At 37.4% G+C, this 22,332-nt stretch overlaps 1 protein-coding gene across 1 annotated transcript in view; it reads left to right on the forward strand.

Moving 5' to 3' along the window:
- LOC126297767 (Down syndrome cell adhesion molecule-like protein Dscam2) overlaps positions 1-22,332 on the forward strand; it is a 1,507,668-nt gene that overhangs the window by 1,400,444 nt on the left and 84,892 nt on the right. Inside the window, exons 20-21 of the mRNA XM_049988942.1 lie at positions 4,023-4,178; positions 15,265-15,561. Of these exons, the coding sequence (XP_049844899.1) occupies positions 4,023-4,178; positions 15,265-15,561 (453 nt within the window). The remainder of the gene's footprint in view (positions 1-4,022; positions 4,179-15,264; positions 15,562-22,332) is intronic.

Genomic DNA, 22,332 nt, shown 5'->3' on the forward strand with positions numbered 1-22,332 from the left:
TTAACATTGCAGGGAGCTCTGATACTTCACATCTCTCAGTATTAATTATTGCCGACCTTCACATCATCACTATTACCCACAAAAATGGCCTTGCTTGTTTCCATAGCTGCATCATTAACCTTTTGGTGCTACTGATCTGGTCATCATTATTACAAAACACATGTTCGTTTATGCAAGTTTCACAAGCTGTGACATTGTCACGAATAAAACAGTGACCCGTATGTAGAATAAATTTCCTTTACTTTACATCTATGGTCACAAACTTTTTGTTAACAGATTACCAGTTTCAGTCCATAATGACGATCTTCAGATCTGTTGCAAGATAAGGGAAAAACATAAATACACTAGCAGATTGTCAACAGCTTAAAACAATAAAATAGACTATAATGAAAAGTACTACTGACATACATGTACATTTGTGCACTTTAAGTATGAAGAGGCATACCCGTTTTATAAAAACAATGTCCTAATGTACAGCAGCCATAGTGGCATCAAATGAAAAATCAGCACCAGCATCATCAAATGTGCCGGTATATAAATAACAGCATATGGACAAGTCATGTTGTCAACAGCACTACTGTTCAAAACAAAACAAACTACCGTACAGTAGCCACAAGATGTTTGTGTTGGAAGTTCACCAGATGTCACTACTGTAGGCAGTCTTCAGTGATTAATTGAACAGTGTAAAATAAAGGGGGAATTCAATCAGCACAGTCTGTAATGGGCTTATAAGGCGTTAGAGGCATTACAGTAATAAAAAGTGATGAAATAGAACATGACAGAAGTTAGATTATTAAAAACAGGAAGAGTTCAGAGAACAGTAATTAACATAAGCTCGAGTGCCAATATTCTAGAAAATGACATAAGAAATAAAGAGCTTTCATAGTGCATGGAATAATATAAAAACTATAAAGCAAATAGTTAAAGAAGCCACAATGAGAGAAAATGTACTGCTGCATGTAATCAGTACCCTCTGTTAGCACTTACAACACAAATGTCTTGTGGCTACTGTATGGCAGTTTGTTTTGAACAGTAGTGCTGCTGACAACATGACTCATGCATATGCTGTTATTTATATACTGGTACATTTGATGATGCTGATGCTGATTTTGATTTTGCATTAAACGTTTGATGATGGCGGTATGGCTGCAGTACATTAGGACATTGTTTTTATAAAACATGTATGCCTCTTCATACTTAAAGTGCACAAATTTACATGTATGTTAGTAGTACTTTTCATTACAGTCTATTTTATTGTTTTAAGCTGTAGACAATCTGCTAGTGTATTTATGTTTTTTCATATTTTTCTGCAGATCTAAAGATGGTCTTTATAGAACAAAACTGGTGATCTGTTGACGAAAGATGCAGCTGTGCCCCTTGCCTCAATCCTGGGTTCCATATTCAACTATAGGCTACTGTCCACCTGAAAAACTAAGCCAATGAACATTACTATCATGCATTATAGATCTTGATGCATGATTCATGTGAAAGCAGTAAACTGTAATCATGTACTGAAATGTGTGAAGCTGCTGTAGTTATCCCCATTTATTGCTGTCCACTAATCTAAATTCTCTACGTAATGTTTAATTGTGTAATGTACATAGCTTATAAAGAATGTTTTAACTGTTTTTCTAAACAAAAGTGTTTCATTAATCTTTTTCACTTACTTTGGCAATTTATTATACAATTTTATCCCCTGATATAAAATCTGTATGGAGTTTTTGTTTGTTTTTCATGGGTAAATGTAACTCCAAATTGGCTCTGTTCCATAATTGTGCATAGAACTGTTAGTGAAGTATTTAGTAATATTTTCCCTGTTATGCTCCATAAATTGGTATATGTACTTACTTGGTGAAGTAAGGATGGCCAGTTTTTTAAATAGCTCTTTACAAGGAGCCTGAGTACTACTTGCAGTAGTCATTTTTATGGCACTAAAACTGTGTCCATATTTTGTGCATTCAGTCTCCAGAAACAAATGCCACAGCTGGGAATTCGGCATATGTAGGCAGCTTTGTGATTGCTACACTATCTATAAATTTACCATTCATGCTGCTTCCTTTCCTTACACTAAAGTGCATACTGTTCATTTTCTTTATGTTCAAAATAATTTTTTTGCATACTGCCCAATTGTAAACGCAACTGAGGGTTTCATTTGCTTTCTCTAATAAGAGTTTTGATGTATTATCAGTGATTATGATGTTGCTGTCATTGGTGAAAAGAACTTTTTTTCTGTGTTAATTAATGTGTATAGTTATGTGTCTTTTGTGTCCATATATGCATGAAATATTATTTTCTTACACATATTTAACTAGAATACTGAAACAATGGAAAATCCAGGATGGAATGTAACAATATTATGAAAAGTGTAGTTGCTACTTACTATATAGCAGAGGCACAGATAGGCACAACAAAAAGACTGTTGGAAAGTGTGCTTTCAGTCAAAAAGGCCTTTGTCAAAACTAACTAACACACACACACACACACACACACACACACACACACACACACAATGCATGGTGTGTGTGTGTGTGTGTGTGTGTGTGTGTGTGTGTGTGTGTGTGTGTTTTGCCTGTTTTGACAAAGGCCTTTCTGGCCAACAGCTCACTTTCCAACAGTCTTTTTGTTGTAGCTATCTGTGATTCAGCATCTCTGCTATATGGTGAGTAGCAATTATCCTTTTCATAATATTGTAACTGAAATACTGCTTACTCTAGTACAGTCAGTCGAGATGTACCAATAATTTTTCAGCTCTGTGTCTACATGTATGTACATTAATTTCTAGTTTCTTATACCTGATTAAGTAGAATATTATTTATTTTATTACTGTCAATCAAGATGTGGTGAAAAGAAAGATACCAGTGTAGATGTAATATTACTACTTTTATGTGCCTATATTATATATATACTTATACAGGGTGGAGAAAAATTGTGTCACAAAATTTTAACCCTGGATAGCTGATGCCAGTAGGAACCAAAATTACTAATGTTGTGTAGGTTTGCAACACACCATTTTCAAACTACGTGCTCTGATTGGCCATGAAATTGTTCCATTGCCATTCACCGGTTGAAGGGCAGCGCTATGGTTGTCAGTTCACACATACAAACGTCCCTCACCCTGTCACTGCCCCAATGTGATACACACACATGTCGAATAGGTCTTGCCGTTTGTCTCCACCTCACATCAGAGGCACTCACACGTAGGCTTCGCTTCGGAACACACTCCCATCACCTGTGATTTAGTCATACAGTAAGCATGGCAGCATAGTATTCGTTTGAAGAAGCGATAACCATTACACTGCCCATCAACTGATGAACAGCAACAGGGCAACACCATGGCCAATTGGAGCAAGTGGCACCAAGTTTCTGTAGTTTAAAAATTGTGCAATATCGACTTACACAACATTAGTAATTTTGGTTCCTACTGGCATCAGCTGTCCAGGGCTAAAATTTCGTGACACAATTTTTCTCCGCCCTGTATGTAAAATTTTATGCTGCCTCGTATTTTATACTGTTTAGTATTATATCATGAATGTGATAAAATGGGTGATAAATAAATAAATATAAATTTGTACCTGAGATGTGAAGGGGTGTAAGTCCCATTTCCACAGTTCTGACATAAGACCATATTTGTAATACCTACACACTGCTTCATTTGCGGAAGAAGGGTAGTAGTTCTGTTCCAGCCTTTGGCTAATTTAGGTAGCATGAAAAGGGTGCTTATCCATTTCACATCATCTGAATTGGTCGTGAACTGATGGAGAACTGCTACCCTTCTTCTACAAATGATTCTGTGTGTGGATATTGAAAATGTGGTCTTAAGTTGAAATTGTTGAAATTGGAGTTAAACCTCTTTACATCTTTGCTTGAAAAATACATCAGTAGTAATAATTTTACTAAGAAATAAAGTAATTAGATACTTTTTCTCAGTTTTCAGGAATAATTTTTTTCTGGGTGTCTTGTAATGATAATGTTTTATTCTGCCTATATTTGGGGTAAATTACATTTTTCCCACTTTGATGCAGGTCAGATTGAAGCAGAAACTGTGGTAACAAATGAACTTGCAACAGAACTTCATGGCTTACAAAAATTTGCCAATTACAGCTTGCAAATATGGGCTTACACTCGTGCAGGTGATGGTGTGAAGAGCAGTTCCATCTATTGCCGTACTGAAGAAGATGGTAAGATAAGAGTCTTTCATAATTATAGGAAAAATACATAGAAGCATGATAATTGGCTAAGTAACTAATTTTGACTCAAGTTACTATCAATCACAGAATGAATAGAGCTTTCATGATATGAAAAAAATAAATTTATCCACTTTTATTCTCCCATTTATTTCTGATTTAAGAGTTTTTCCATAATGTACATCATGGGTCTTCTTCATGCTTAAATGTATGAAACTTCTTCATACAAAAGGTGTTTCCTGTAATTAGTTTCTCAAGTTTTTCATTATGTGGCGAACACTGCACTCACAATGCAGCTACATTTGTGAGGATTGTAGGAAAGAATAATTTTAAAAAATTAGAATAGTGTTAATTAACCACACTCATGTACTAAACAACAGATACAAATACAGTTACAGCCTTAGTGACACAATTTTATATGAGTGCAAACATCCCAATTAATTTTTCTTGTATTTTTTCCGAATCGCATTACCATGAGAATTCTGAGCTGTTTGTGCAAGGCTACAACTTGGCTCATTCTCTTGCTTTTTTGTAATCTGTGCCAGTGGTTCTTATCTAATTTGCACAAATATAACTTTAACATACAAAAATGTTTTCTAATTTTTTCCCTCTAATTTTATCACCTATTTTATATTTTTAAAGTAGTTTATCTGCATACAGAATAATTTATAATAGAATTTTTACATTTTGTGTACATTGCTCTATGATTTTAGCTTTTGTTTTTGTCATTTACTGCTGGTCTTCTGATATTTCAAGTGAGCTTCTTTGAGCTCATTTGTTTCCTTGATTCTTACTCAGTGATAAGGAATTATTTAGATTAGCAGTAGCTTACATTGGCAAGAAGAGAGGTTTTTTGGCAACTGATAGTGTTTATTTGGATATCACAGTTGGTATAGAAGTGCCTTCAGTGGGCAGAAGCCATGTTTCAGTTGTATTATCATTGGAATTAATGATATTGATATCTTTCTTGCTGCAGCATTTCTGATTTAGCCAAGATTTCTCTGGCAGCTGAATCCTTTTATTAATGCTGACTGATTGGTAACTCATTAAAATATGTTCCATAAAACACATAAATTTTATGTACTAGGTAAAATTTTTGTAGAAATTAAATTAGATCATGTACATCTGCTAATTTCCTACAATGACCTTCCAACTTTCTAAAACTGTGCCATCCACTCTCATAAAATTTTAACATAGTTGCTTCTGAAGAATACACAGGATGTTTTAAGATCAGGTAAAAGTACTGGCAATTCATAACTTTGTATCAAATTTAGTGAAATGGTTGAAAGGCTCAGTTGATACAGCACTCAGGGCAATCTTAAGGCCCAAGCAATGCAAGTGGCAGCTTTAAGCACCAAGGTTCCCCTGGGGCATAATTTGTACACATAGCAAATCGGTGGCATTCCTTTCTTTTGCGGGGAGCATATCTTCAAAATTAGGAAGAAATCTAAAGAAATTTCATCTTAAAAGTATTCTGTCCGCCAGATAAGACCAGAGCTCTGCTGGGCTCAGTGAAGGATGATTTGGGTTTTAGAAAGCCCAGGGTCTACAACATTCCCTGCCATTGCAAGAAAGTCTACATTGGACAAACAATTCATACGGCTGGGATACTTGTATGGAGCATCATCACCACATGCATTTACTTCAGCCAGGAAAATCTGCAGTGTGGAACATTGTCTTACTGAAGGCCATAAAATATTGTATGATGAGACACGAGTGGTTGCCCCTGCGTCGCGGTATTGGGACTGTGTAGTAAAAGAAGTAATTGAAATCCAGCTATCTGGCAATATTATAAATAGAGATAAGGGTATCCTTTAATTTAGAGTTGACATTAAGAAACGACAGCCATTGTTTCGATCTTCAAAAACTAATATCAATGATCGTTTCCACCACACACCAATGGTGTGCTGTTGTATCTTTTGCTAGAGCGCAGTTATGTTTGCACATGCACTGTGGACCCATGGTTGGTGTATAAAAGAGCTGCTGCACCATGTTTGATTTCAGTTCCAGCAAGATGGTGTGATGGCCTACTCACCTCAAGATGTGTGTATAGATGAGGATATGTTCCGCCTGGAGAGCCAATATGAATATAACACAATAGTTCTTCTCAGGATGATACATCTGGGTCATAATATTCAAATTTTTAAGCTTAATGTTGATGGTCTTAGCCGATCAAATCTCAACAGCACTCTTGTATACTGCTTGAAAACAATGTGGATTTGTCTGTGATTCAAGAGACAGACATATATACTGAAGAGAGCCATTATTCAAGGGGATGTGTAGCTGGTTATAAAGTCCTAGGAGTTATGCATGAGCAGATCTATGGCTGTGCTGCTTATACATGCCGTAAATTTGAAAATAGGCATCCAATATCTGCGTCATGCAAAATATTGAGACTATCTCAATCAAAATAGAGGATGTTACTGCAATAAATGTCTACAAGCCTCCAGAAGATAACTGGCCATCTTGGTTTCTTCTCATTTCCTCACATCCAAGTATATATATTGGTAATTTCAGTAGTCATCACAATTACAGGAACTACAGTGATAACCAAGCGAGGTGGCGCAGTGGTTAGCACACTGGACTCGCATTTGGGAGGACGATGGTTCAATCCCGTCTCCAGCCATCCTGATATAGGTTTTCTGTGATTTCCCTAAATCGTTTCAGGCAAATGCCGGGATGGTTTCTTTGAAAGGGCACGGCCGATTTCCTTCCCAATCCTTCCCTAACCTGAGCTTGTGCTCCGTCTCTAATGACCTCGTTGTCGATGGGACGTTAAACACTAACCACCACCACCACCAACTACAGTGATAATGATGAAATTGGTGAAAACCTTGTAAATTGGGCTGAATATAACAAACTTAGCATAATTTTTGACTCAAATGACAAAGGAACATTTAAATCTGCAGCTCGGAAGAAGGATTTCAATGCTATACCTCTCAGTGCAGTAAGAATGGTCACTGCAGGCTTCTCATATAACCAACACTGGCAAGTAATTCTTGACTTAGGAACTCAAATACCTGTAATTATGATATTGTGGTGCCTGTGTTGTTCAAAATTATGATGCAAAGTTTCTTGAGATAGGCATACATTTCCAGTTGAACTTTGCATCACACTTCTGAACACCACAGGTCTACTACCTCCCACCACGGAAGTCAAACACACGCCAGAACAAATGGACGTGGCCAGCCCATATAGGGCTCCGCATCCGCGGTGGCTCTTCTGCGTAGTGGCTCACGCGCAGCGAGGGCACCACCACTACACCACGTGCAGACCATAGCCAATAGTCTTGTATATAGGGACCCGCTCTGCCCTAGTCCAGTCAGTCTGGTACTCGCTCTGGATTTCATCTCTATTTCGGCGGTACTGCGCTGTGGTCGTTGTTCGTTGTTGACATTTGCCTGGCTCTGGTTCCGAGTGGATTTACTGTTGGTGTTTGGTGTTGTGGTTTCTACAAGCCTCCATTGTTTATCTCTTCCTTGTTGTGTCAGTCATAGTCGGTCATTGTCGGTTGTTGTCGGTTGTCGTTGGTCTGTCGTCCGACTCATCCTGGTGTTTACCTGGTGGTGCGTGCTCCACTGCCGGCAGCTTCCCCGCCTGGTGGCTCTGATCTGCAGCCCAAGGCGTTCCCGCGGTTTGTTTTGGTTACTACAACAGGCACTACAATATCATATTTATCCACTAATATGGGGCAAGTGACTTTCAATTAAAATGTCTTCCCTGTACAGGAATATACATAATGAATATTTGCGTGCAGGTTGTAGACACATGGTCGATGACACTGAAAATTTGGGTCTGGCTGTGAGTTGTGCTCAGATAGCCTAATGGTAAGGTGACTGCTAGTGGTAAGCAAGTCCCGCTCTGGCACAAATTTTCATTGTCTTCATTCCATTATACACATGATGGTTGTCCAAATGTTAATACATTTTGTGTACCTGGAATTAAATCACTCTCTAGACCAATGTGGAACTTCAGGAGAGCTGATTGGACTAAATTATCCAAATAACTTGATAAAGTGACCATATGGATTGCCCTAGTAAGTGAAAATTATAACAGATTCCTTGGAGCAGTTCTGTAAACAGAAAAAAAGTACATGCCTAGAGAATTTCGTAAAGAATACTTACTGTAATTACTGTTGAGGACTATATTAATTACTGCTGAGGACTATATCAGCCCTATTTAGCCAACAGTGACTGCAAAACTGCTATGAAATAATCTCAAGCAGAGATGCATAGTCTCCTAAGAATATTGGGAGGTAGTTGACTCCCTAACAGCAAAGATCCTAAAGTAATACCAAACCAGATAGCAAATAGAATAGCTTACATCTCTAGACTGCCCTCATATAAACCACATACAAGAATGGTCAAGTAAGAATTCAGCAACCTGAAGCAGAAATCATCCAACAAATCAGAGTACTCCAGAGACTTGACCTTAGCTGACATCAGTGCTGCACTCAAAGAAATGAATAAAGGCAAAGCTCCAGGATTTGATGGGATACATCCAGAGTTTCTCATCAGTTGTGGAAACAACTTTTGAATTTCTTCATGAGATCATTCCAAAAGCATTTAAAAGAACAAAAATAATTGCTATACTGAAGCCTGGTAACCCAGTGAATAAAGCTGTTAGCTAAGGCCAATCACCCTCCTGAGCTGCTGCTACAAGTGTTTAGAAAAACTCATCCTTAACAGAATCGGGCAAAAAATCCATGAAATTACTCCTGTTGAACAAGCTGTATAGATCAAGTTTTTAGCTTAAACACCCAATGACTTAAAATGTCAGTGGTTTTTGTTGATACAGTATGCCTATGATACAGTATAGAAACAAGGATTCCTTTACAAACTCACAAGTGTTATACAATGCCAAACCATAATTAGGATCATAAACCTCATGTTATCTGAGGGATACTTCCTAGTGGTCTTCTGCAACCAGTTAAGCAGATAGAAGAAACATAGTAACAGTCTTCCTCCAGGGTTCAGTTTGGCACCAGTTCTGTTCAGCTTATATATACCTGATCCTACTGAAACAGAGTCAAGGAAGTTCATTCATGCAGATGATTTGGCTTTGGCCACTCCAAAGAGAAGTCTTGTAGCTGGTGAAGAGATACTGTCTGTAGATGAATGTACAGTGAATGAGTAGTTAAAAAAGTGGAGATTAGCACCAAATCCAGTGAAGACTGAAGATAGCTGCTTTCATCTTAACAATAAAAAGGCCAATGCAAAGCTACATGTCATCTTTAATAATCAAGTCCTCCACCACCAAGACTTCCCAAAATACCTAGGAGTAACTCTTGACAGAACCTTGTTGTGGAAGAAACACATAGAAAAGTTGAGATCTTACAATAACACCATATAGATGGTGAGTGGTTCCTCATGGTATGCCAGAGCTACAACACAACAGTGTTCTTCCTTAGGCCTCATCTACTCTGCTGTTAAATACTGTACTCCAGTGTGGCTTGATAGTTCACATGTGAGAAAAACCGATACTCAGCTAATTCAGCAATGAGGACAATAACAGGTTGCATCAGATCTACCCCTCTTCACTGGTTACCAACTCTAAGCCAATATGTGCCACCAGATCTTCAAAGACATAATGCCCTTCTCAAGGAATATGAAAAATTAACTAAAATTCCTCAGCTCCCAATCCACTCTAACATACCTGCACCTAAAGTGAGGCAATTAAAATCCAGCCAGTCACATATCATATTGTAGGACCACTACAAGCAGTGGATTTCAACATGAGCAGGAAGTGCTCAGAAACATGGAAAAATATTGCCCATGATGAATATCAGACCCTCATAAGACCTGGCACAAGACCAGTTGGCATGGAGTTACCATGATGTGCTTGGAAAACAATTAACAAGATTCGTACAGGTCATAACATGTGTGCAGAATGCAGCAGAAAAGCTTACCCTGGAAAGAAAGTTTGGATATTAATTTGTAGATTTAGTCATTTAGTTCTATTTATTTTGTAAAATTATGTATTTCATGTACATAAGATGCACATCAGTTTATATTGCCATATGATAAATAAATAAATGAAAGTAATTCAGAAGGTTTGATCAACAAGTGGGTGTTATGGAGATCCTTTGTGAACTCAAATTAGAAATCCCTGGAGAGGACAATATTCTTTTCATGAAATACTCTTGAGGGTGTTTGGAGAACAGCCATTTGCAGCTAACTGCAGAATGATTCCACTGTGGCAATGCATATTTTGTGTAAGGACCACAAAGACAAGAGAAAACAAATTTAGAGTTCATATGGAGACATATAGATAGCCATTTTTTTCCCTCACTCCATTTGCAAGTGGAATAGGAAAGGAAATGACTGGTAGTAGCACATGGTACCCTCTGCCTTACACCATATGGCGGCTTGCGGAGTATGTATGTATATGTAAATGAATACTGCATGTGAAGTAAAAGCTGCTGGTATGCTCATGTGGATCATAGAGTCTAGTGTGCAAGTCAGATGTAAAGGCCATTTTACTTGTAGGTAATTAATCTTTCAGAAATTTCATTTGTTTAAATCTAGTAATTTAATGTTGAATTTTTAGATGGGAACGTGCCGAGTAAAACTGTGAGGGATGGGAAAAACCCACCGTGGTTAAGTTAGGAAACTACTGCGAAAGCAAAGAGAGCTTCACTGCAAGTTTAAACGCAGCCAAAACCTCTCAGACAAACAGAACCTAAATGATGTCAAAGTTAGCGTAAGGAGGGCTATGCATGAAGCGTTCAGTGAATTCAAAAGTAAAATTCTATGTACCGACTTGACAGAAAAACCTAGGAAGTTCGGGTCTTACGTTAAATCAGTAAGTGGCTTGAAACAGCATATCCAGACACTCCGGAATGATGATGGCATTGAAACAGAGGATGACATGCGTACAGCTGAAATTCTAAACACCTTTTTCCAAAGCTGTTTCACAGAGGAAGACCAGTTCCTTCTCTAAATCCTCGCACGAACGAAAAAAATGGCTGACATCGAAATAAGTGTCCAAGGAATAGAAAAGCAACTGGAATCACTCAACAGAGGAAAGTCCACTGGACCTGATGGGATACCAATTCATTTCTACACAGAGTACGCGAAAGAACTTGCCCCGTTCTAACAGCCATGTACCGCAAGTCTCTAGAGGAACGGAAGGTTCCAAATGATTGGGAAAGAGCACAGGTAGTCCCAGTCTTCAAGAAGGGTCGTCGAGCAGATTCGCAAAACTATAGACCTATATCTCTGATGTCGATCTGTTGTAGAATTTTAGAACATGTTTTTTGCTCGAGTATCATGTCGTTTTTGGAAACCCAGAATCTACTCTGTAGGAATCAACATGGATTCCGGAAACAGCAATCGTGTGAGACCCAACTTGCTTTATTTGTTCATGAGACCCAGAAAATATTAGATACAAACTCCCAGGTAGATGCCATTTTCCTTGACTTCCAGAAGGCATTCAATACAGTTCCGCACTGTTGCCTGATAAACAAAGTAAGAGCCTACGGAATATCAGACCAGCTGTGTGGCTGGATTGAAGAGTTTTTAGCAAACAGAACACAGCATGTTGTTCTCAATGGATAGACGTCTACAGACGTTAAAGTAATCTCTGGCGTGCCACAGGGGAGTGGTATGGGACCATTGCTTTTCACAATATATATAAATGACCTAGTAGATAGTGTCGGAAGTTCCATGCGGCTTTTCACGGATGATGCTGTAGTATACAGAGAAGTTGCAGCATTAGAAAATTTTTGTGAAATGCAGGAAGATCTGCAGCGGATAGGCACTTGGTGCAGGGAGTGGCAACTGACCCTTAACATAGACAAATGTAATGTATTACGAATACATAGAAAGAAGGATCCTTTATTGTATGATTATATGATAGTGGAACAAACACTGGTAGCAGTTACTTCTGTAAAATATCTGGGAGTATGCGTGTGGAACGATTTGAAGTGGAATGATCATATAAAATTAATTGTTGGGTAAGGCGGGTACCAGGTTGAGATTCATTGGGAGAGTCCTTAGAAAATGTAGTCCATCAACAAAGGAGGTGGCTTACAAAACACTCATTCGACCTATACTTGAGTATTGCTCATCAGTGTGGGATCCGTACCAGATCGGGTTGACAGAGGAGATAGAGAAGATCCAAAGAAGAGCGGTGCGTTTTGTCACAGGGTTATTTGGTAACCATGATAGCGTTGCGGAGATGTTTAGCAAACTCAAGTGGCAGACTCTGCAAGATAGGCGCTCTGCGCTGCGGTGTAGCTTGCTCGCCAGGTTTTGAGAGGGTTCATTTCTGGATGAGGTATCGAATATATTGCTTCCCCCTACTTATACTTCCCGAGGAGATCACGATTGTAAAATTAGAGAGATTCGAGCCCGCAAGGAGGCTTTCAGACAGTCGTTCTTCCCGCGAACCATACGCGACTGGAACAGAAAAGGGAGGTAATGACAGTGGCACGTAAAGTGCTTTCCGCCACACACCATTGGGTGGCTTGTGGAGTATAAATGTAGATGTAGATGTAGATCTAGATGTAGAATTTCAAAATTACACAGAGTTTGCTTTTCAGTAATTGCAACTACTATAACAAAAACTACAAAGATTACAATCTTCTTCTTATCTATTATTCTTCTTAAAAACCAGATTTTAAAAGCACAAGTTCGTTTGGGAGCTGCAGGGAACAGACTCCAAACACAAGTAGTAGGTTCTATTGAAATATTCACAAAGTGACTTTAGATCCAAATGGCTACGAAATATAGAAGCCAAATAGTCATAGGTCAAATTGATAATCCAAGAGTAAAGTACAAAATGTAAAGAAGGAAAGTTATATCATGTAAGCTTACTGGCACATCATTTACTGAAGACTTGGTACACAACAGTGCATTGCATGCTGGAGTACTGGGGCAACCTTCTCATTGTCAGTGGCTCGTCACAGACACTGCCTCTATTATACATTTTTTGTCCCCCATGTGGGAGCCTCTGGAAGCCTTCAGTACAGAGACTAGTAGCACCTCTGCAATGTCATCCAAGTTATCACTGTTTTAAGATATTGTATTTTTCTTTTAATTTATTTTTTAATGCATTGTACTAGTATAGAATGTAAGAGACCCTTGTTAATTAATTTCAGCCATACAGTGAATGAATTTTGTGGCATTTAACATGTAAATTAGTCATACATTGCAGTTGGTTCAACTTATTAACCTGTCTGTGATGAACTGACCTATCTCATCACAGCATGTTTGGCCAGATCCATATAATAGAACTAATCAACAGACCAGCCCACTGCTGTTGCAATACAATGGCCTGTTGTGAGCAATATGGTTACTGAAAATTCCAGCCCATTGTGTGTGCTGCTTACTTTATACTTTAAAAAATAAAAGTAAAGTTTCTTACTTCTCCTTCAGAAATATTTGAAAAGAGAAATTGTTGTTCAGGTTTATTTTACTAGGTAACAAGGTTAAAAATGTAATAATACAAAATATAATAACTTAAGAAATAATTGAGATATCTTTTGACAGTATGTGTCTACAAGTGTGCTGTCTCAATTTTTTTTAAATTTTTTTTAAACACCTGCTACACCTCAATGTTCACACCATTAGTTGCACAACAGACATCTAAACTGCATTTCACTTCTCTATAAGTGTTTTGCTGCTTAGCAGGTGTAACATTTGTGATAGCAGCATGAATGCAGTGGTGTAGTTCAGGTACATCCCGAACTGGTGTCTGGTACATTTGATTCTTGATAAGCTTCCACAGAATAAAATCAAATGGCATTATGTCTGGGCTTCTAGTAAGCCATATAATCAATGGACTACCTCTCAAAATCATGCACTCTGGAAATTTATGATTCAAGAAATCCCTCAAGATGTTCACAAAATGGCATAGTGTGCCACCTTGCTGAAAGATCACATCTTGAGGAAGTTTTGACACAGCATACATCTCCAGCATGTCTACATATATTGTTGCATTAAGTGTAGGTTCCACAAAGAAGAATTTCCTTTAGCAATTCACACCACATATTCACTAACTGGAAAAGGAACAAATAAACACAGAAAACATTTTGAGTTACCATACATGGATAAGCAAACCACCAATAAAAATCTCAATTATGGTTAGATTTATTACAGTTTGTATTATCATATGTTTAACACAGACATCCAATGTTTCATTAATGAACAGGCATAATTGCAAATGAATGCATGCCATGTCATAGCATCAGAATTAGTCTTAAATGACCAGTCAAAATAGTTTACACACTAGAGATAGGTGATCTAGCCCACAAGCCAATAATGTTGTGTAGAAATCATGGTGAACTATATTCATCTTATTTTCATGCTCAGTTACAGGAATTAATCATTGAATCACACAGAGAAGCTCACTGAGGATGTTCTGGACAGGCTTGCTCAAGAGTAAACCCTGACTATAGGAAAATTCTTTGAAAAAAATTGTTGTTGTTAGTCTGTGTGCATATACATGTGATGCATTTGTGTTCTTATTGCTGTATATAATTTAATGTTATGCACTGCTTTGTGGAAGCATGTCATTTTGTTTGATCCCACATCAGTAAATTATTGATCAATTTTGTATTGTGCCAAAGCACAGTGAAGTTTTACAGGTGACAAATCTAAACAATATAATAAAGGCCTTTGCACTGGAAAATAGATGGAATACATATAGATGTGAAATGGTACATATGATGTAAAATTTGAAATGTTAACCTTACAAGCTAAGCTGCTGACATGTTGTGGCCAAATATTTCATTCACTATTTCTGTGTTTGCCTGCAGTTCTGAATACCTTTTTCTGTTTTTGTCAATTTTCTACTGCTTATCTCATCTGCTTTCTCTTTCCATTAGTAAAACAGAGACTCTGGTAGCTATATCCTAACAATTGTAGTTTCCATAATGCATTGTTAATTGGTGTTCATCATTTGTCTTCATACACTTTTATAAAACTTCTACTTCAGCCTCAATGTTTAACAAAATCTACGCCTTTTTATGTTGTCATTTATAGTAATTTCACCCCTTTAACAGGACTGCTGAAATTTTACAACAAACGGGATACTTAAACACCCATTTTTATTAATTAATTGATTTATTCTTCAGTTCCAGGATCACCTGCGAATATTAAGGTATTGTCAAGTTCCCCAACATCTCTTGTGGTAAGCTGGATGAAGCCTGTGCATCCAAATGGACATCTTGTTAGCTATACATTATACTCAAGAATTCTTGAAGGAGGACGTGAAAAGGACTCTTCAAAGCGACGGCTTTCTCCAGCTCATACACACTATGAACTGCATGATTTGAGAAAAGAGGAAGAATATGAATTTTGGGTTACAGCTTTTACAAAAGTTGGAGAGGGCCAGAGCACACGAGTAGTATACGCAACCATTTCTTCCAGAGGTAATGCATAAGATGTGTAAAAAAATTATGTACACATAATTATTTAATGAATTTTAGTTCAGTATGAGTACTAATCATATTAGATTTTCTCTGTCAGTTAAACAAGTCAACATGTGTGACAAAAGTAAGATGTCAATTTTTTTTTATAATGAGGAATATTAATTTTTGGAATAGCAATATGTAATGACTAACAATATATGGAAAAGATATATTGCTACGTACCATGAAGATAACATATTAAGTTGCAGACAGACTCAACAAAAAGGCACTACACATCAACTTCAGCCACAACCTTCATGAGAAAAGGAAACACACACATATTCATTCACACAAGCAAGCACATCTCAGACACAAATGACCATCATCTCTGGAAGCTCAAACTAGAATGCAGTTAGCTTGGTTTTCTTTGTGCCTCTCTTCAACTTAATGTGCCATGTTTATGGTAAGCAGCAATCTGTGTTTTCCTTATATTGTTGATATTCCGACCTGAAGTTTCCATTCTTCAGTATATAATGATCATATTGCAATATTTTTTCTCTTGGTGATTCTTTTAAATGCATTGCGTAGGAGTCATTTTCCATTACTATACTGTTTTTCTAAATGAAAAAATAGTAATTTCATCTATAACAATAAACAGAAGTGATACCTTGACTGTGTTCTGAAAATATTTTTAATCAATAGGTTGAAATTTTAAAGTGACAAAATAATATTATACAGAAACTCAGTTTCTTTGCTAGCAGTCAAATTTCTCATTTAGGATATATCAAACAATGGAAAATCCAGGATGAAAAGTAACAATATCATGGTTTGTGGTTTGAGCTGACTGAGACTGCAGTTGTGTGTGTGAGTTGCATTTGCATAAGTGTGATTTTGTGTGTGTGTGTGTGTGTGTGTGTGTGTGTGTGTGTGTGTGTGTGTGTGTGTGTGTGTGTGTGTGTGTGTGTGTGTGTGAGCATTTTTGTTGTGCCTATCCGCAACTCAGCATCTCCGCTATATGGTGAATATCATTTAGGATATAGTCTTTCACAGACTTCGAAATGCATTATTTGATTTTCAGTTATCTAGGGCTCCATTTTCTGTTTACATGCTATTGTCCTCAATGAACTGTTGATCATAAAATGGTACCTGATAAAATATTTATTGTGTACACAGTTAATTTATATAAAAGAAATGTACAAATGATTTTCTGATTGGAATCTGATGATAGCACTGACCAAGAAAATAAGTATTTTTGAATATTTCCTTCAGTTCATAAGTCAAATCTTACTAATTAAAAACGTAAATGAAATTTTATTAGCTCTAGTTTCTGTGATTCACAATAAGTGGGAATAATTTATTTCAGCAGATTAAGTGAAAACAATGAATTTTAATTAAATGTGTCAACAACATTGAGAGTTCAGTTGAATTTTTTTAATGAACATTACATACCTGGAGTTCTAAATCAATGGAAGAATCCCTGGCAGATGGTTGGATGTGTAAAAATCATGTAGTGGCTTCATGAGTTCGTTGTGTTACGGCTTTCCTCTTGTTAGTTAGTTCTGGAACATCTTTAATCAGAGACCATTAATAATCTACAAGCATGGCTTCATTCCAATGGTAATGATATCCCTGTTCTATTAAAGAATTTCGTGATGGAACCTTTTCAAGCATTCTTACTGACAGCTCCACAAGAAGTAGGGAAAATGTCTAGGTGGGTGTGGAGAAAATACACCTTTAGGGACATGTTGTATACAAGTTGATGGCATTTTTGCAGGAATACTGCCACCAACTGATAATAGATATTATCTCTTTTGCTGCTTAAAAATGCATGAAAGACTCCCTTGAAGGCCTCCCAAGTTTCCTTTTTCCTTCCCCCCGAAAACTCACTCAAATGCTGGATCCTTTACAATTTGATGAAATTGTGGACCAGCAAAAATACGTATGTTAACCTTTGCATTATGTAATGTAGGAGATTTGCCTCTTAAAATACATAAAGGCCTGTGTTTCTTGGTTCATTGCACTGACACAATTTTACATCAACCCCAGCTTTATATGTAGGGATTGAAGAATAACATCTGTTGGGTCCACAAGAGGGACAACGATGGCATTTGTCTCATTATGGTTAAGATTTCTTGCAGGCCAGTAAGATTGAATATAATGTGATTTTCTATCCCTACTATCCCACATGTATAAAAAGCAGCAGTACTTAGTGTAACCTAGTTGCATTCCTAAGAGAACAGTAATGACTTTTATATCACAACATATTTTCCACTTGTGTTCAGCATATTTGACTGAGTCAAGGTGGGCCTCCATGTCTGCATATGTCCCCTTCATGTGAACTGGAGTGCCAACAGGAGCAGAAGGAATACAGTTGCAGAGTCTATGAATAGCTTCAGTTCCAAGTGATCTTGGTTCAAATTCAAAGATTTCATCAGATCATTAATATCACAGCAAACAACAAGATTATTTTCCTTCTCAAAATAAGGAAGCACATTCCTTTGGTGTTGTATGTAATTTGAGACCCCTTGCTGTAATCTTGACCCTAAAAGCTCTGCTTTCTCCTTTGACAAAGCAAGGTCCCAAATGAGGTTACTCAATTCTGATTGACACAATCAGTGTGGTTTATTATCCTTTTCCTCGTGGGAATGCATAAAGCTCCTTGAGTTCCAAGAGTTCTGATTTCTATTTCCACCTCAAGGTGTGCAGGTGGAGTAGGAACTGAATGTGGAATAAGTCAAATAGCAGTGGAATATTCGGGTAGTCAACTGTTCTTCTTGTTGCATTGGCAATCCTGCCTTTATATTTTATTGATTTATTGATTCATCCTATAAATCTTTCCAGATTGTAGGAGTCAAGCAGAAATAGCAGTCATCTATATGGCTTGTAGGCTCTCACCAAACTGCTGGTTTGGTTTGATTTGATTTATTGAGCACCCACAGCAAAAGCCATAAATCATTTTTTATCTTTTAGGCAAGCCATAAATTGCTTTTTATTTTTCACCTATTCTTGTAATATAACAGAACAATAGTTGTAACATATATGTGGAGGCCATAACTTACATTGGTTCCCCAGCCTCACACCAAAATAATGCCAATTAGCATTAAGTTTACACCTTAAAAGACTCAAAACGCCAAAAATTCTGCACTCATTACAACATAAACAATATTAAACTTACACTCACAGCAACAATATGTATGTTAATAATCTACAAACAGCTGAAGAACATTGTGTTTTGTCAGTTGATTGATGTTCCACTTTCAAAAATAAAATTTTATCCAAACAGAAAATGTAAACTACTAAAATTTTTTTGTTAGTTTATTGCCAAAACGAGAGCTAATTGGTCATTTTAATGGTTATTAATGACTTCAGCAGGTGGAGATACATAAGACTCAGCTATTTTTAAGCCCAAAACATTTTCATTGTTGGCCACTGCAGCATTTTTTCCCTTTAATTACATCAGCAAATGCGACATGAAATTACGTAGAAGACACTGCTTGATCAGCCTATGTTTCATTAATTTTTGTTTCTGTGACTGTCATAGTCATATGTAATTGCCTAATTATTTATGATTATGATCTTCAGGATTATGTGCTATAGAGAAATACGTCACATAAAAATCTGATAACAATTATTTGTACTTTAACAGTGTTTACAGTGTAAAGCATCTTTTACTAGTTGTCCATAAGAGTTTTCTGTTAACTGAACTGTTATCTGTTAAGCTCTATTGTTGCTGTCAGTTGAAATTGTATTTCTGTTACCTTAATTTGGGATTTTTGCATTTTTCCCATGCTCTTTGTGGCACATAGAAGTCAGACATATTTAAATGAGATAACCAGCCCAGCTGCAGTATCTGGAACTAAAACATTAGAGCTCAAATAAATGGTAGCAAAGTGGTGGATATAATTAATTATGTATTGTATGCATCAAGTATTGTCTTTTGTTCCCTTCAAGTGTGGAATTTGTGACTGTTCCAGAAACTAAATTATTTATATGTTTAATGTTTTGTACTTTTTAGTTGGTAAGAACTAATATTTCAGATATTTAGATCACTGATAGTGTCCTTCATAAAATAACATAAATACTTTGTTTCAAGTATGACATAAAAAGTAGCTGAGTAATGTAAGAAGGGGAGCAGAGGACATTTCAAAGTATCTGCTTTTCTTTTTAAAATATAAATAATAATCTAGAAATAAATCCCACTATTATCAATATGAATTGGTTAGCAGTCATCATGTATCACTGTGTAAGTAAGTTTCTTTTTTAGGTGGTTAAGGAAAATACTTTATTAGGCAAATAAATCAAAGTAAACTGCAAAACTAAATAAAAAGTCAGGTAGCTATCTGCCTGAGTCAACATTCTGAATTAATACCACGTTTGAAGCTCACATGGCAATTTCGTAACACATTTATTCAAGCAGCCTCTCATTTTCCCTGCAAGGCTGAGTGGACACCAGTGTAGACACATCACCCACAGAAAAATTCCATAGTGTGCAGCAGAGCTTAACCCAAGATGTGCAAATCACTGATCAGTAATTCTAACAGTTGACCACAAGGGTGATAAAGTAAACTGTGTAAGGTATTAAAACAGCATTTTGTTTTAATTTTAAACTTCTGAAAACAGCCATCATCTCGTGTAAGAAACAATCTTATGTTGCAAGTACTGCAAACTCAGGGTGTTTGTGCAAGCCTTGTTTTCATGCCCCACAAAGTACAATGGAATCTCGCTTAACAAGCACCTCCCATAATGCACAATTCGCATAACAAGCAAAACAAATTGTAAAAAATGACTTGCTTAGTGAGCAATGTTTCGCATAATGAGTGATGATGAGTTAGTGTGATGTCACCAGCCGTTTGTGCAGGGCAGGAGAAATGTACAACATTCTGAAGACCTTTCATTGTTGGCAGTGGCATATGAACAATGTCTACTGTGTACTGCAGTCTGGTTTTAGTGCTCTTTCTGCTACCATCTTAGTGCAGCTTGTGATCACACATTTATCGAAACCTCTGTTCACATGGTGTTTTGTGTGTGCAAATTTTAATGACCTTCATAGAAATGTCCCCAAAGATAAAGCCACAAGAAGATGACTGTAAGAGAAAGAAAATGACCTTAGAAATGAAATGTAAAATCATTTAAAAATGTGAACAGGGTGTGAGCGCTGATGATTTAGCGTGCACATACAATTATTCTAATCAACTATTTGCACTATCCTCAAGAACAAGGGCAAGATTAAGGAGATAGATGCTTCAAAGGGAGTGACAAAAGTATGTAAACAATGGTTTCCTATTCCAGTCAATGTAGAGAGGTTGCTCCTTATGTGAATGAATGTAAAGCAATTGCAAGGTGATAATATTAACAAGACCATCGTTTGTAAGAAGGCGAGAATTATTTTCGCCGACCACTTTAAGGAGATGCCAGGATCATCAATTGCCAAAGAAGTGATCAGGAGAACCCGAGGGTGGTTTGAGAAGTTTGAGAGAAGAACCAGCACTCACAGCATTGTGAGGTATGTCACGGCAGCCAGCTCCAACAAAAGGCAGTAGAGAACTTCACCAGTGACTTCAAGATGCTCATAGATTCTGAGCATTATCTGCCGCAACACGTTTGTAATTGTGATGAGATGGGTGTGTTCTGAAAAAAGATGCCAAAGCTTACTTTTATAACAACAGAGGAGAAAGCATTGCCAGGTCACAAGCCAATGAAAGACTGTCTCATAAACACATAACACATGACCGGCTGTTTTAAGTTGGTGAGACATCTGAAAAATGTGTTGGCCAAGGCAACAGTGTTAAAGTCCAATGCCATCTGTACCAGAATAGGTCAGGATAGAACATGCAGCATGTGGCTTTGTGTTATCTTGTTGAAAGATAGCATCACAGAGATCTCAAAGGCAGAGTATATTCACTACCCTTAACACACTAGGAATGTAACACCTCCTGCCAAAATTGCCAGTTATATAAACCAGAGGTAATCATGTTGTGTACCCAGTGACACCCCATACCATCATGGCAGCTGCTGCTGCTGTATGATAATCTGCAACATTTTTTTCTGATTGGGGCCTCCACACATAGATGTGACCACTATCATGTTGTACACCAGGATTGCCACAAATTGTATACATCAGGGAATTTTAAACATATCAAGGAAATCAGGAAAATATCAGGGACATTTAAAAAAACTGTGGTAAAATCTCATTTTTTGTCTCAGTCTCATTCTTACTGCTTCTCCCTTTTCTACCACTCCCCTCAGCTTGCAGTCAGTGCTGCCACCACTTCGTGCCACTAGCCTGGCAGCTGCCAATGAGAGGCAGGCAGCCATGAGAAGTGGTCTGTTTGATCTGATTCTCAGAGACTGTTGACATGGCAGTCATGTGTGCTTGAGCTGTGTCTGAGTGGTTGTGTGAATGTATGTGTGCTTTCATTTTCTGACAAATGCTATGGCCAAAACTTTTGTTGTGAGAGTGTGATTGTCTTTTCTGTGTGCCTGTCTATAGCTCAGTGATCATTTCTACGGTGAGTTGCTATCTGTCATCACTGCAGTCCAATTCTGTGGGTATCTCTAACAGATCGGGCCTGCCAATCTGAAGCCCATAGTTTCCCACTAATGTGCAGGCCCTGTCTATTGGATCTAGTCTCACTGATCTGCCCACAGGCAGGGCCTGTTTGTGTGTGGTGCAATGCAGTGAATTTTTGTGGTTTATCCATGGACTCAGGACTGTTGTGCCCCTCGGCGGGCTAGAGGCCACGGGTGATGGATTTCAGGAATAGAGACTGTCTCATCACAAGTACATTCTAC

Source organism: Schistocerca gregaria, chromosome X, assembly GCF_023897955.1.
Source record: "Schistocerca gregaria isolate iqSchGreg1 chromosome X, iqSchGreg1.2, whole genome shotgun sequence".
Classification (NCBI taxonomy): Eukaryota; Metazoa; Arthropoda; class Insecta; order Orthoptera; family Acrididae; genus Schistocerca; species Schistocerca gregaria.